General features: G+C 43.7%; 2 protein-coding genes across 11 annotated transcripts in view; both read left to right on the forward strand.

Moving 5' to 3' along the window:
• The window catches only part of sulf2a (sulfatase 2a), a 48,313-nt gene extending 36,444 nt beyond the window's left edge, over window positions 1-11,869 (forward strand). For 7 of the 9 annotated variants that reach the window (XM_034585522.1, XM_034585519.1, XM_034585521.1 and 4 more), the window contains 20 exons: window positions 1,479-1,724; window positions 2,496-2,735; window positions 2,838-2,989; window positions 3,454-3,623; window positions 5,142-5,292; window positions 5,565-5,740; window positions 5,915-6,043; window positions 6,353-6,409; window positions 6,529-6,658; window positions 7,008-7,215; window positions 7,552-7,834; window positions 8,208-8,304; window positions 8,393-8,487; window positions 8,573-8,632; window positions 8,722-8,888; window positions 9,060-9,202; window positions 9,369-9,477; window positions 9,568-9,601; window positions 10,084-10,137; window positions 10,532-11,869. In XM_034585522.1, the coding sequence (XP_034441413.1) occupies window positions 1,523-1,724; window positions 2,496-2,735; window positions 2,838-2,989; window positions 3,454-3,623; window positions 5,142-5,292; window positions 5,565-5,740; window positions 5,915-6,043; window positions 6,353-6,409; window positions 6,529-6,658; window positions 7,008-7,215; window positions 7,552-7,834; window positions 8,208-8,304; window positions 8,393-8,487; window positions 8,573-8,632; window positions 8,722-8,888; window positions 9,060-9,202; window positions 9,369-9,477; window positions 9,568-9,601; window positions 10,084-10,137; window positions 10,532-10,562 (2,688 nt within the window). In that variant the 5' untranslated portion in view covers window positions 1,479-1,522 and the 3' untranslated portion in view covers window positions 10,563-11,869. The remainder of the gene's footprint in view (window positions 1-1,478; window positions 1,725-2,495; window positions 2,736-2,837; window positions 2,990-3,453; window positions 3,624-5,141; window positions 5,293-5,564; window positions 5,741-5,914; window positions 6,044-6,352; window positions 6,410-6,528; window positions 6,659-7,007; window positions 7,216-7,551; window positions 7,835-8,207; window positions 8,305-8,392; window positions 8,488-8,572; window positions 8,633-8,721; window positions 8,889-9,059; window positions 9,203-9,368; window positions 9,478-9,567; window positions 9,602-10,083; window positions 10,138-10,531) is intronic. The other 2 variants (XM_034585525.1, XM_034585526.1) reach the window with 2 other exon arrangements.
• A 1,175-nt stretch (window positions 11,870-13,044) lies between these two features.
• The window catches only part of zgc:92107 (uncharacterized protein LOC492329 homolog), a 30,888-nt gene continuing 29,790 nt past the window's right edge, over window positions 13,045-14,142 (forward strand). For both annotated transcript variants that reach the window (XM_034585111.1, XM_034585113.1), the window contains exon 1: window positions 13,045-13,195. In XM_034585111.1, the coding sequence (XP_034441002.1) occupies window positions 13,182-13,195 (14 nt within the window). In that variant the 5' untranslated portion in view covers window positions 13,045-13,181. The remainder of the gene's footprint in view (window positions 13,196-14,142) is intronic.

Below are 14,142 nucleotides of genomic sequence, written 5' to 3' on the forward strand. Positions count from 1 at the left end.
TGTGTGCGTGCAGCCGGGCATTGTTGCATTTGTGTTGACGTGTTTCATTGAACTGTTTTCCAGTCAGGTTGTCGTTAAGGAGGAGCTGTCCCAGCAGAGAAAGCTTGCAGTTGTGTAGTTGTTATTGTCTTCATCTTCACACAAGGATTGCTCCGACCACGTACTCCTTGTGGACTCACAAACACGCACACATCTACCCAAACCCCCACCTTTGTGTGATAGTGGTGGCAGGGTATTCACTGCCTCCTGTAAACCATGTTTATGGATTATGGTCACTAGGGCATGTGGCTGCTGTGATTATGTGTCATAATAAAATTGGCACATGTGTTCAGTATTTCTCAAATAAATGTGTGACATCTTAAAGCTCAGTGAAAAGAACGTGGGTTTATTAGAAAAAATATGTTTATTTAATCAGGACTTCCTTTCTTTTAAAAGTTCATATGTCAAAAATAAATTCTTCCTGATGTTTGTCATATTTCTACAAATTAAATCTTCTGTTTATGAGACGTTTTTTCTCGTGGTTGAACTGCAGCTATCTAAACTAGAAACGGTTGTTTACCTCTGCTTTGTTCTGTGACTGCAGTGGATGTTCTTGCAGTTTCATACTAATTATAGATATTGTTTTAGACAGGTAGATAATGCTGCATATTTTCAGGGGAGCAAAGAAAAACAGTTTCCATGTTAAACTCTGAGGGGATATACTGTTAATGAGGAAGAGTTATTAGAGAGCTAATAGGATTGCAGTATAATTTTGTCGAACCGCATGTAGAGATTAATTAAGAAAAAGCTCTATTTAACACTTATTTGAATCTAATTGTCATGTTAAACTTTAACAGAGAGCAGAATTTGTACTTTTTTGCACATCTTGAGGCACTTTTCTTTTATTGACCTTGGTGATATTGCTGCAGTTATTTTTCCTGCTCTCATTTTTCACTGGCACTTAGCATTTTTCTGTTCCACACTGTGTGTCGACTCTGGATCTTGTGAAGTCGATGTTCTTCCTCTCCTTTTCTCTCTTTACATTGTCACCCTGCTCATTGACCCCTGTCTTCATTTTCCTCCTCTCATCCTCTCTTCTTCTGTCTTTCCCCTTCACCTCTGCTCCCTACCCCTCCTCCCACCCCACCGCACCCCACCGCACCCCACCGCACACCAACTCCCCTCATCCCTCATATCCATCCTTACCCTCTCATGGGGAGGTGAGGTTTGAGCTGGCCCTAGGCCCAGGCCCATTAGCCCCAGCCTGGCAGCCATGTGCTCATCACCAGAGATCATTACACCCAGCCAATGACACCACTCTAATGCATCATTAATGATTGATTAACGAGCTGAGCTCAGCCTAAACGGGTGCATTTGTAAGGAAGAGCACCCTGTAATGGCTGTGCAAGGCTTCCATCTGCTATTTTTTACCATGTTTGTGTGTGTGTGTCTGTGTATTTTATTTTTAACAGTCTCTCTGTCTCTGTTTCGTCTCTCAGGTTGAGAGAACTGAGGACTGAGGAGGTGACTGCAGGGTAACGAGATGGCAGGGCGGGTTCTCTCGGCCCCGCTCCCTCTTCTTCTTGTCTTCCTTTTTGTCATGGTGGAAGTGCTTCCTGTGGTCCATGGCTCTGGCTACCTGTCTGGATACCGCCAGAGGTCTCGCCTGCAGAGGGACCGCCACTTTCGCAACGTCCGGCCCAACATCATCCTGATCCTCACTGATGATCAGGACATTGAACTGGGTTAGACATTTTCCTCCGTTAATCCTTCCTCTGTGTGTGTGTTGACTGGGTGTTTGTGCATCTGTCTCTCTCTGTTTGCTTTGTGTTGATGTCCCATGGGTATGGATATTCTCTCCATGTGTATCCAACAGCATCAGCAAGGGAAAGTCAGTCTAATGCTGCCTCTTGGCACCATAACAACTGGCCCACTCAAAGTCATGTGCTTCATTTGCCAACTCCTTCATTGCTGGCATAAAATGAGGGCGGCCTATGGCTTCCATTGTCCGGTTGCCAAACCCTGGCCATCTCCCTACCCGCTTAAGTCCTTTAGCGGCGTATTGGACTGGAGTGGCTGCATAATGGCCTCGGTGACATCCTTTGTCCTCCTGTGATCGCTAGTGAGAAGACTCCCATTGAAAAGCAGGAATTTATGGTCAAGCATCTGTTTCCCCAAACAATCACCATCAGCCTGAAAAGCTTTTGGTACACAGGCACTGTGTGGGTTACACTTTACCAAAAAGATTTATCCCCTCATTTTCTTTTCCCCTTCTTTTTCTCTCACCATGTCCATAATGGTTTTTGGTTTTAGCCCCTCATGCCCCATGTTTATATTTTTCACTGTTTACCCTCTCTGTTTTCCTTGATCTCTCACTCTTTTTTCCCCTCTCCAACTGCTTTATTTCCCTCTGCCTCCCTTGCCTTTCAATTCATGGCCTCTGAATTGCCTCTCACCCTCCTGTCTCTTCGTACAACCTCCCCCACCCACTTCTCTCTCCCACTCTTCTCTCCCAGGCTCAATGCAGGCCATGAACAAAACTCGGAGCATCATGGAGAAGGGCGGCACGCATTTCTCCAACGCTTTCTCCACCACGCCCATGTGCTGCCCGTCCCGCTCCTCCATCCTGACGGGGAAGTACGTGCACAACCACCACACCTATACCAACAACGAGAACTGCTCCTCGCCGTCGTGGCAGGCCCACCACGAGCCGCACACCTTTGCCGTGCACCTCAACAACACTGGCTACAGGACAGGTGAAGACTGAAAGTAGCATCGCACACGTAATTTCAGTTGAGAGTTTCACAGATTCTTTGGGGCTTGATGACAACATTAACATAATCCTGTTCCTCCCTCAGCCTTTTTTGGAAAGTATCTGAATGAGTACAATGGCTCCTATGTGCCCCCTGGCTGGAAGGAATGGGTAGCACTGGTGAAGAATTCACGCTTCTACAACTACACCCTATGCAGGAATGGAGCACGAGAGAAACACAGCGGCAACTACTCAAAGGTATTAGTGGTATTAATTCCCCTCCCTGAATTTACAGAAACATTCCCTGCAGTTGAATTTAAAGGAATTATTTCTAGGTTAGTTTTTAAGCATTGCTTTTAACTGTAACCATATGTTGTTATTGCTAAATACGGTGAGAAAATAATAGCATCACTTTTATATTTTCCAAACTCATATTTTTAGGTAAATGGGCATGATGTGATGACCAAGACTTTAAAACATTTTGATTTGATTTAATGGAGACAAGGTTGAATTTTCCCTCAGTATAACTAACCTGACATACTGTGAAAAATAATGAGTTATGTAGATTCAGATTGAAATACAGAATTATCAACCCTAGCTTTAATGGATCTTAAAGTCGGTAATGGGCACTGACCCGGCACAGTAAGAGCTTAACATCTGCTCTTTTACTCTCCTCTGTCACTCACTGAGTGTGTGATGGACAATGTCTCTCTGCTCCGCAGGACTACCTGACAGACATCATTACCAATGACAGCGTCAACTACTTCCGTATGTCCAAGAAGATGTACCCCCATCGTCCTGTCATGATGGTGCTGAGCCATGTTGCTCCCCACGGCCCAGAGGACTCCGCCCCGCAGTACAGCTCTGCATTCCCCAACGCATCACAGCACATGTGAGAAAATTTGCCTTGAGGGGCCAAAACAAACAGAACACTGATAATATTACCAAGCTGTGAGCCCTCAGATATTTATATCTATGATAATAATCTCACCTACACAAACAAGGGGGAACAGTTTGATTAGGATTGCATTTGCTTACTTGATGTAAACCGATTTGGTTAATGTGGGACAAAGCTGACAAGCAAAAGGTGGAATCTTTACATTTTCGCTTTCACAGCTATTTGCCGGCATATGAGTCATCCTCCCATTCACGCTCCCTTTCATTTCATTTGACCCAGAATGACACAAATTCCATAATCTCAGCTCGATCTTATCTTCCCCTGCCTGCAGTACGCTGTTGGCAGCTGAGCCCTCTCCGCTGTCTGCCTCACCTCTTACAGTGTTTCACTCCGGTATATTTGGCTCATGTGTTGTTCACATTAGTGTTACTGCTGTAATGAGCTCTGCTAATTTGTACCATTTTGTCAGCCGTGATCGGAAAGGCATGATTGATAATGCATAGGTAATGAATTACGGGCACACACACACACACACAGACACATAAAACATTCAAGCCTTTGTCTTTCTGACCATCCATGCTTGTGACTGGCTGTATAGTGCGGCTGGCTAATGGCAGACCTGCTATTGGCCTCAAGAGACAGATCCAAGGCCAGTAATGAGACTGCAGTTTCTGCCCCCTCTCTCCAGCCCCCTCACACCCTCACCCTGCCTCATCTAATCCCTCTAGCATCATTAACCTGTGCCACACAGGCTTTATACAAAGAATATTCTGAAAATTCCGCCCCAGTGTCTTTGTACAAACTTTTAATTGCTCTTTCTCCATAAATTTGCTCTCCCTCGGGTGATGTTTTCCGAGCAAGCCTGCACTAGCTATTTTTCTCACTCCATCTCCCTCTGCCGTTATCATCCACATGAAGAAAGAGAGAGAGAGAGGCAGTAAAAGTCCGGCACTCCTCGGGTGATTAAGCTTCTTCTCACCTTGGCACCTTGCAGACGCTTCTTCACACTACATTAGAGCTGCCACTGTGGACCAGGCTGCGCGAGGCATTAGCATTTCTTAAAAGTCAAATCGATTCACTTTAAGTGTTAAATATGTTTCCTTCACAGATCTCATTAGCTATTTAGCAGTGTTTATTCTCAAATAATTAAAGTTCCACATGACTCTGAGTTAAATATTGATCGAACTGTGTTCAGACCTATCGATTGCAGTGCTTTGCATTTTACATGATTTATGTAACTTCCAGTTTAGCACTGTATAAACAGTTTTCTGGCTACTTTGGAAAGAAAGGATAAGAGCTGGCAGATAAGCCTGCTGTTACTCAGCACACATTGGTACATTTCCTATAATCCAATTTACAGCATTAGAATATAGAAACTACACATACAGAGATGGAAAAAACAACTGAGTACAAATGTATGGTGAGATACAAGGACATACTGTGCTTTGATATCCTTTTTTTAGTATGTGAAAGAAGCAACAAAAATGTAATGTTTCCATCTACCACCTTCAGAACCCCAAGCTACAACCATGCTCCTAACCTAGACAAGCACTGGATCCTGCGCTACACAGGGGCCATGAAGCCGGTGCACATGCAGTTCACGAACATGCTGCAGCGCAGGAGGATGCAGACCCTGCTCTCTGTGGACGACAGTGTGGAGAAGGTAGGACGGACTAGCAGCCAGATAGACATATGCTTAAAGGCAGAAGCACACACACACGCTTAAACACACCAGACAAACTCACACTGTCTGACACCCTCAAGTCCTGGGAGATCTGTGCTTGTTCTGACTGTGACTGTAATGTATTCACTGACACACTTGGTAAATTGTTCAATCCCATTTTCCTTGAAACTGGCACAGGAGACTTGAGCTATCAAACATGTAGTAAAACTTTTTCCACTCTGTAAGTGTTTGATGAGTCGTATCTTCTGTAGGTGTATAACATGCTGGTGGAGACGGGGGAGTTGGACAACACCTACCTCATTTACACCTCAGATCACGGCTACCATATCGGCCAGTTTGGTCTGGTCAAGGGCAAGTCGATGCCTTATGAGTTTGATATCCGTGTTCCCTTCTATGTACGAGGACCTAATGTGGAGCATGGTGCCATGTGAGTGACTCCTCTGATATCTAGATGCTGTATTCAATGCCTTCAGACAAACTCCAGATAATTTCCTGACATTTTCTGGACCCATTTTCCAGAGTTCATGTCTGAAAGCGGCTTTATATCTGTGAAATGAATAAAAATGTGATCACTGTTCACTGTCCTCCTGTTTCCCCGCAGTAATCCTCATATAGTGTTGAATGTTGACTTGGCACCGACTATGCTGGACATGGCTGGTGTTGATATTCCGGCAGAAATGGATGGCAAGTCCATCCTCAAGCTGCTGGACACAGACAAACCAGTCAATAGGTGAACATGCACATCAGCTATTTTACTCACTCTCTTGGCCTTTAACAGACGCCTGAAGAATGACATTTAAAATGCTGCAGATTTGAGGCTATGTGCCAAGAAGTAATTTACCTGAACTTCACAAAGTTTTACAAAATCTCTGTTCTTGGTGTTTACTTGCACATAATGAAATCTGCAATCCAAATATAAATGTATAACACCTTTTCAGTGCTGTACAAGGATGGCATTTAGAAAAGGACTGCAGGTTTATTCAGTGCAAATATCACTGAGTGGTTGGACAGGATTTTTTTTCTCTCTCTCATTTTCCAGATTCCAGTTGAGCAAGAAGGGTAAAACCTGGAGAGACTCTTTCCTGGTGGAGAGAGGGTATGTTTTATTGATTAACCTTTTGTGGGACATCATTCCAGGCATTGTCTTGTGGTGACACTAGACTCTTTGCCTTTGCTTGGGTCAAGGAAACGTCTCATGTTTTCCTGTCCTTTCAGGAAGCCTCCACACAAGAGGGCTGATGGGAAGGAAATGGCCCAGGAGGAGAATTTCCTGCCGAAATACCAGCGTGTGAAGGACTTGTGCCAGAAAGCAGAGTACCAGACGTCCTGCCAGCAGCCAGGACAGGTATCTGACCTGCAGGAGCCAAAAAAGAGTGATTTAATTAAGTTTGAGGGGAACAACATGGAATGCAGCTTGTGCAGAGTGATAATTTGTGCTCTCAGAGTTCTATTAACACCAAAGTCTCTTTTTTAATCCTTGTTTTCCGTGTTTTTGAATATATGTACAGTATATAGAACCCTGATTTGTTAGAAATATGAATAGCAAGATTGATCCTATAAGAATATTGATCTGGAATATTTACTTCACTTAAGTTCTACAGATCTACGTTTCCTTGATGATAATGGTATAAAGTTCCCTTTTAATCAAAAGCTTTTTGTGGATTACCATCATATTTTCCTCTGTGTTGTTTTAGAAATGGCAGTGTGTGGAGGACCCGTCTGGCAAGCTGAGGCTGTATAAGTGCAAGGGCATGGCGAGTCTCTTTGCCCCACGTATGCAGGCTCTGATGGCCAGCGATGCCTCCCAGCTGTCCCTCACACCCAACGCAGACAGCTGCAACTGTGGTGACGTGGGCGTCAAAACATCAATCCTGAAGAGGAAGAGGCTGCTCACCAAGAAGAGTAAGTTCCTCTTGTCACTCGCATGCACCATTGTTCTGCTGGTTATTAATAGATGTGATTTTGTGCAGAAAGATTTCCTTTGAAATGTCCTTGCAGGAGTCTACAAAGGCTTGCCAAACAGGGACATTAATCTCAAGCTAAAATAGTCAGCTTTTGAAGTATTCATGAGACGAGGAGTGTGTGTCTGTGCTGCCATCAAGTGGTGGCCTTCACTAATAGGGCCTTGAGAGAAATCAATTATATCAATATTCTTTGGCACATGCTGGTCTTCACCTGTCATCACAGATCCTGATCTGCAGTATCAAAAACACAACCCTCTTTTTCCGTCTCATTCAGATTCTTCTGTCTCGTCTTATTCAGAGATGAAATCCGGTAAGGCTGTCTCTAAGAAGCGCTGGGCTCGTTCCGTATCATTTGAGCTGGATGGAGACCTGTACGCTGTGGACCTGGAGGACGGCTACCGACCGCTGGGATCCAGTAACGGCAGCTGGGCCAGAGACAGGAGGACCGGAGCTGAGAATGATGAGGACAATGAGGAGTTCAGTGGTATGGGAGTCACAGCCAAACCCACCAGCAGCAACAGACTCACACCACCCGCTTCTCTTAAAGTCACCTACAGGTGTGTGTGTGCGTGCGTGCTTGTTTTGATCTCCTTAGGACCTTTTTCCGCACAAACACTGACCTTGTCAGGACTTTTGGACCTCATGGGGACCAACTCCTGGTCACAATAATGTCATTTCTGACGTCCTGGTTAAGGTTAGAGGTAACATGAGAATTGTGGATAGGTTAAGGTTAGTGTTAGGCATGAATTGGTCATGGTTAAAGTTACGAATAAGGTTTTGATTAGGCTGTCCACAATTAATAGAAATCAATGCAAAGTCCTAAGGATATACATCTGTCTGCAGTTATTTGTAATCCTATGAATTTAGATTAAATTCTTAGGGTGGATGGATGACTTTTATTTAAGTTAATGTTTTTTTTGCTTCCTGCAGATGCTCTATTCTTATGAATGACACAGTAAAATGCGATGGAGGACTCTACAAGTCCCTTCAAGCATGGAAAGACCATAAACTACACATTGAGCATGAGGTACTGACACTTTTCCTTCCTTTTTTAATCCCGCCTGTAAAAACCTTTTCACTGATGAATATCGTGTGTTTGTTCCTGTTGAGTTTAGATCGAAACACTGCAGACAAAAATCAAGAACCTGCGTGAGATCAAAGGTCACCTGAAAAAGGTGCGGCCAGAGGAATGTCAGTGTGACCCTCCCAGGTGAGAGTTGATCGGGACACAACACTGTCACCAGCAGCACAGTGATATAATCATATATTTAAACTGTTGCCTTTTGTCTTTTCAGTTATCTCCTGAAGAATAAAGACACTTTTAGGTTAAATGCAGGACGCATGCACTCACTGAGGTAAAAACTTACATTTTATGACACTAAATAACTGATTGATTTTTATTTCTTCCCGCAGTTTTATTATAACAAATGTTTGTTTTCATCAGAATGCCGTCCAAGCTAAAAAGTCAGTGGCTGCAGAAGGACCAGAAGCGCAGAAAGAAACTACGTAAATTCCTCAAAAGGCTCCAGAACAACGACACCTGCAGCATGCCTGGTCTGACCTGCTTCACCCATGACAACCACCACTGGCAGACTGCCCCCTTCTGGACAAGTGGGGAACAACATGTTGTTTTAGAAGAATATTATGTTGAAACTGTTATTTTTTATATTTTCCAGAGCAGATATGAGGAAAACAATATTTTTGGAATCCTGGTGTAATATCCATTGTTTTCCACGCTCACTCCTCCCTTCCCTACCCACTCCCCCTTCCTCTGTCCCTCAGTGGGTCCATTCTGTGCATGTACCAGTGCCAACAACAACACCTACTGGTGCCTCAGGACCATCAATGACACACACAACTTCCTGTTCTGCGAATTTGCTACTGGTTTCCTGGAGTATTTTGACATCAACACTGACCCATACCAGGTATGTCATTTGTACAGACGCAAGCATGATGGCAATAACTTGTGAATAATAACTACAAAATGAACCGACAACATGATTGATGGTGCATTCCTGTGAGCACAGGGGGCACAGATTTTCCATAGTTCCCAAAGCCCTTGCTGACATTGTGTCCTTATTATTTCTGTAGCTGATAAATGCTGTCAGCACCCTCGACCGCAACACTCTGAATGCATTGCATCAACAGCTTATGGAGTTACGAGGCTGCAAGGGACATAAGCAATGCAACCCGGAGAAGGGTGAGAAAAGCTCCTCTAAGGCAAACATGAATTATTACTACGTCTCCTTTAATTCAGTCTGGGACTAATGTGAGCTTCCATTCCTTTTAGGAGGGAAGGAGCGAAGCTACTTCAGCGAATACAGGTATTTTCTTTTTCCTCTTGCAGCACAGCTGATTACTTTGTCAAACACTGCAGATGGAATTCATGTAACAATGTAAAATCAGAGAGGTTACAGACTCCCCAGTGCGTCTTTGGTTATATTTTTGCTCAGTGAGTAATCTGGGGAGTCGAGAAAATGAAATACTGTGATTTTTGTACATAAATTGATCCTTTTTAAACATCCATGGTTCCTTGCTGTTGTGATCAAAGTCTATTCAGCATGCAGAAGCAAAAAAGGGCCAAAATATAAGCCTGCATTTCAGCTTTTGCTCTTCCCTTTTAGTAATGAAGCCTAATTGCTTGTCTCTGCTGTGCGTGTGGGTGTGTATGTGTGTCTGTGCGCATGCATGTTTGTGTGTGCGTGTGTGTGTGTGTGTGTGTGTGTTTTGTGTGTATATACCTGTGTGTTTGTCTACATGCACATGCATTTGCCCTGCGCGTGTTTACGTGCTGTGCATGCTTCAGGCCAGTTCATCGTCGAAAGAGGCCAAAAGTGAAGAAGCCTTCGTCCAAATCGCTGTGAGTTTGTCATAACCCATCTGTTCCTCTGTAGTCAGCCAAGCTCTACTCCTCTCTCTCTGTCCAGATTTCTTTTAGCTTGGTCAGATGACCCATCAGCATGCTGCCCTCACTGCATTTCACTGTAGCTTTGTACATCTCTAATTACAGTAACTCATCTACCTGCATTGCAAAGCTGCACCTTCACCTTCTTTTTCATTCACCCATCCACTCAAGTCAAATTCTGTGAAGCAATGCAGATGTGTCTCATTTTGTTGTGTTCTCAGTCCTGTTATTGTCATCCGTTACTTTTCCTCACAGTGTTGGTCAGAACAGACCACAACTGGAGCCACGGTTTCCAGTGAACCCCTCAAGCAGCACATGTAACTCACAGCTCTGTTTTTCCCCTGCACAGGGGGCAGATTTGGGAAGGGTGGGTTGGTTAACCACCTGCATCCCACAACCAAGCACATCAGCCTCCTCTGGCAAAGGAAGGAGAAGGGAGGTAGTGCAGGCAAAAACCCAAGGACCTTGACCACACTTCGATGGACCATAACCTGAGATACCACTTTTCTCTACTCTGGGTTTTCATTTTTGAGAGAGCTGCTGTTTGTAGCCCTCACCCAGACAGAGGAGACGCTGAGACTGAGAGGAGGCGTCAGTTCTACCTGCCGCACACATTTCATACACATTTGCATCCTCTGTTAACCCCCAGCTGTCAGGACTGTTAACATCAACAAGATGCTGTGAATCAGGTGGGGGCAGTTTGGTATCCACAAGCCATTCAGTCTAACGGTACTGCTTGTAGATAATATATATCAGCTTTAATCAGTTTTCTTTCATGTCATGAGATGTAAGGTGGCAACGTGATGATACATGTCAACTCTGCTGCTACGCAATGAAGCCATGGCCTCATGATGTCTCTGTGGCACATGCTTAATCATTACTGCTTGGACATATTTCTTCCTCTTTCCTCTGCACCAACGTGTCTGCACATGGAGGCGGCACAGACTTTTCAAACAGCCGCCAGTAACAGACTCTTCTAATCGTTTTGTATTATAGTTGATCTTAACACTGATGAATGTCCTTTAAAAGCATCATCTTCCTCAACGCTGTGAGATGTGGAGACCGCCACACCTTGTACAGCCCTACACTAACCACCGTCCCACAATAATACAACCCAAACCTCCAGAAGATGTGTCCACTGGCAGAATGCGTCATTACTAGTGAATGCCGTTTTACTCCTTTGCGTTGTCAGTACCACACTGTAGAAGTATCCAAAAAGTTTGTTCAGCTTGCTATACATGGTGCTACAGAATAACAACACAGATACAAAACCTTGCTGTACAGTACAGTACGTATTTGAATGTATGTTGTGCAATTAATATAAATGTTTACAATATTTTTTATAATACTGAAGAGGCAGACCTCATTGTATGATATGAGCTGACAAGATGAACTTATAGTAAGAAATGTAGCTTGAGAATGTCATTGCCCTCAATTTGTATGTTTTGTTCTTTCCTTATTTACATGGGAAAAGCACTTAAGGGGTTCACTGTGAAGAGAAGCGCCATGTACATTTCAATGGATGTTAAGTTTACCCTGTTCCGGAGGAAAAACACAACAGTGTAATACTTATTGATGTGAATTTTAGCTAGCTGCCTTTGTTAGCTTCTGTGACTTTTTTTAGCAACTATTTCCATAGACCTGAGTGCTGATAGTAATTGTGAATAAAGTGTTGTTTGACCATAAATACGACCCGACTATTATTCTGACATAATGTTGGCTTACTTGTGTTGCTGTCCAGCAGGTGTCTCTGTCTGCTTGTCCACAGGGTTACATGGTTTCTACATATCACTAGTATTACTACAGTGGAAAGACAAGTTCTTATCATCATGAAAGAGATAGTTTAGGTCTTCAGGGTTTTAACTGACTGAGTCACGTGAGAATACGTCGAAAAATCAGCATATCTTCTCTCTGATATTCAAATATTAGTCAAGGTGTGTCACCTAGCAATGCTTTTCCAAAAAAAAAGAACTACAGGAGATGCCAGAATAAAACATACCCAGTTGATGCATATCAATATGCATATCTCATATCACATTGTTTTTCCATATTAAAGCCAGAGCTTATGATAGACCGAATTTAATTACTCAGTCAGAAATTACTGTCTATAGCCATGAAGTACAACATTTTCAACAGGATTATAAGATAAACTTTACTGAATAAAATTAAACTGAAAATTTAATAAAATACAGAGAATATTTAGATTAATAATATAAACCGCTTACTGCAAACGGATATTTTCTTTGTAGAGAAATTAACATGAGAAGAGTGGAGTGGCACAGTATAATTAAAGTTATTCTGGTAAAAGAACATTTAGAATATAAAGTGAAATAGTACTGGAACGTTTGGTTCATGTAAGTGCAACTGAAGTGGAGATTACTCAAAAAAGATATATTTATTATATCACTTTTTGAACAAATCCTTGCAGTCATCCATCACTAAGAGAGATGTCTGAACCTGCTGGAAGTCCCTTATTATTGCTCCAGCTGCTGCAGGGGTACAGATGAGGTTGTCCCCTCAAAAAGAAATGTCTGACATGACAGGTGACAGTTTGAAACATTTGATATCCCATCATGTGCTCTGATCAGTCAACTAAATGGTCCGAGTGAACTTTGGCTCCCACTCTCTGCAGCCAGCTATGGGAGAGGGGTGAGGAGGAGAGGGGCGCAGACTGGGTGACCCCCCCACACCGACCTCTGACTCACGTGCTGAGGCGGAGACCCATATGGGATTCACCAGGAGGGAGAGAGAGGGGGAGAGAGAGAGAGAGACACACACACGCTCACACACACACAGAGAGAGAGAGAGAGAGAGAGAGAAAAAGAGCGAGAGAGCCACACACACACACACACACACACAGAGAGAGAGAAGCGTCTCGTGCAGCTCACTTCGCACACGGAGCAGAGCCGCCGCGCGCCAACAACCAGAAACTTAACAAAAAACTACTTGTAATTCTTCTTCTCTCTCTCCGTGTGCGGCTCGTTTACCATGTGAAGAAAATGGCCGGGACAAGGTAAGACGCCTCTCACGTTGAATTTCAAACCGATAAAAGAAAAAGTTGAACAGGGGGAAAGTTTGAGGAGCTAAACGCCGCCGGGAAGCTCCGTGAGGGCGGCTAGCGAGACAGCTCCCTCCCCCCAGCAGCACCAGCACCGGGCGATGTTACACCCGGAGAGACATGTTAGTGAGAAGTTGTTAAAGTGCAGGAGGTGGTTGACCCAGAAAAAAGCAGCAATAGAGCGAGTTTGGTGAAATTCACACTGTAATGTTTCTGTTGGTGCTTCCACTGTTGTTCACTGTGTTCACTGTGTGCCCGCCGGGCAGTTTTAAATAAAGACTGGTCTGTTCTGTGTGCTGCTAGCATGTAGCTGAGGAGCAGTTTGACACTCAGTGAAGTGGAGCCTTCATTGACTGTCTGCAGCAGAGTTACATCAGCTGAAGCTTATGGGGGATCTTAAACCTACTTTCCACTTTCCTCGTGTTCCTCTCATCTTTTAAATGTTTCCCTCAACGGATCCACACTTTGGTTAAAGTCTCTGTTGTGGTTTAAACACCAATAACCCAAACGGAAGGCAAATGTTCCACAGCCCATTTGTTCCTCTTGTTTTTTTTTTTTACTGGTTGAAGGCACCAGTGCTCGTGTAGATTTAGCTACTGGTTTGATCTGCACATGCTGGATTTCTACAGCATCTGCTCTGACTGCAGATGTACATCAGAACTTTGTTTAGCTTTAATCTGTTGCTTTAGACAGATGGTTTGCTTTAGTCCGCACCTTCTATTTAAAGCTACTGGGATGTATAGAACAAGCTCCCTCAGTTCCCCTCAAACTGTTTTCCTGCACACTTTTCAGATGAAGGCTTTTTAGTGCCTGTGACTTCATATATAGTGAGGACTTATAAACTGAAGCTTCAGGTTCCTACTCCTGAACAATCCTGTACAATGTGTTATCTGGGGAACAAG

The sequence above is a fragment of the Hippoglossus hippoglossus genome, chromosome 5 (assembly GCF_009819705.1).
Source record: "Hippoglossus hippoglossus isolate fHipHip1 chromosome 5, fHipHip1.pri, whole genome shotgun sequence".
NCBI lineage: Eukaryota > Metazoa > Chordata > Actinopteri > Pleuronectiformes > Pleuronectidae > Hippoglossus > Hippoglossus hippoglossus.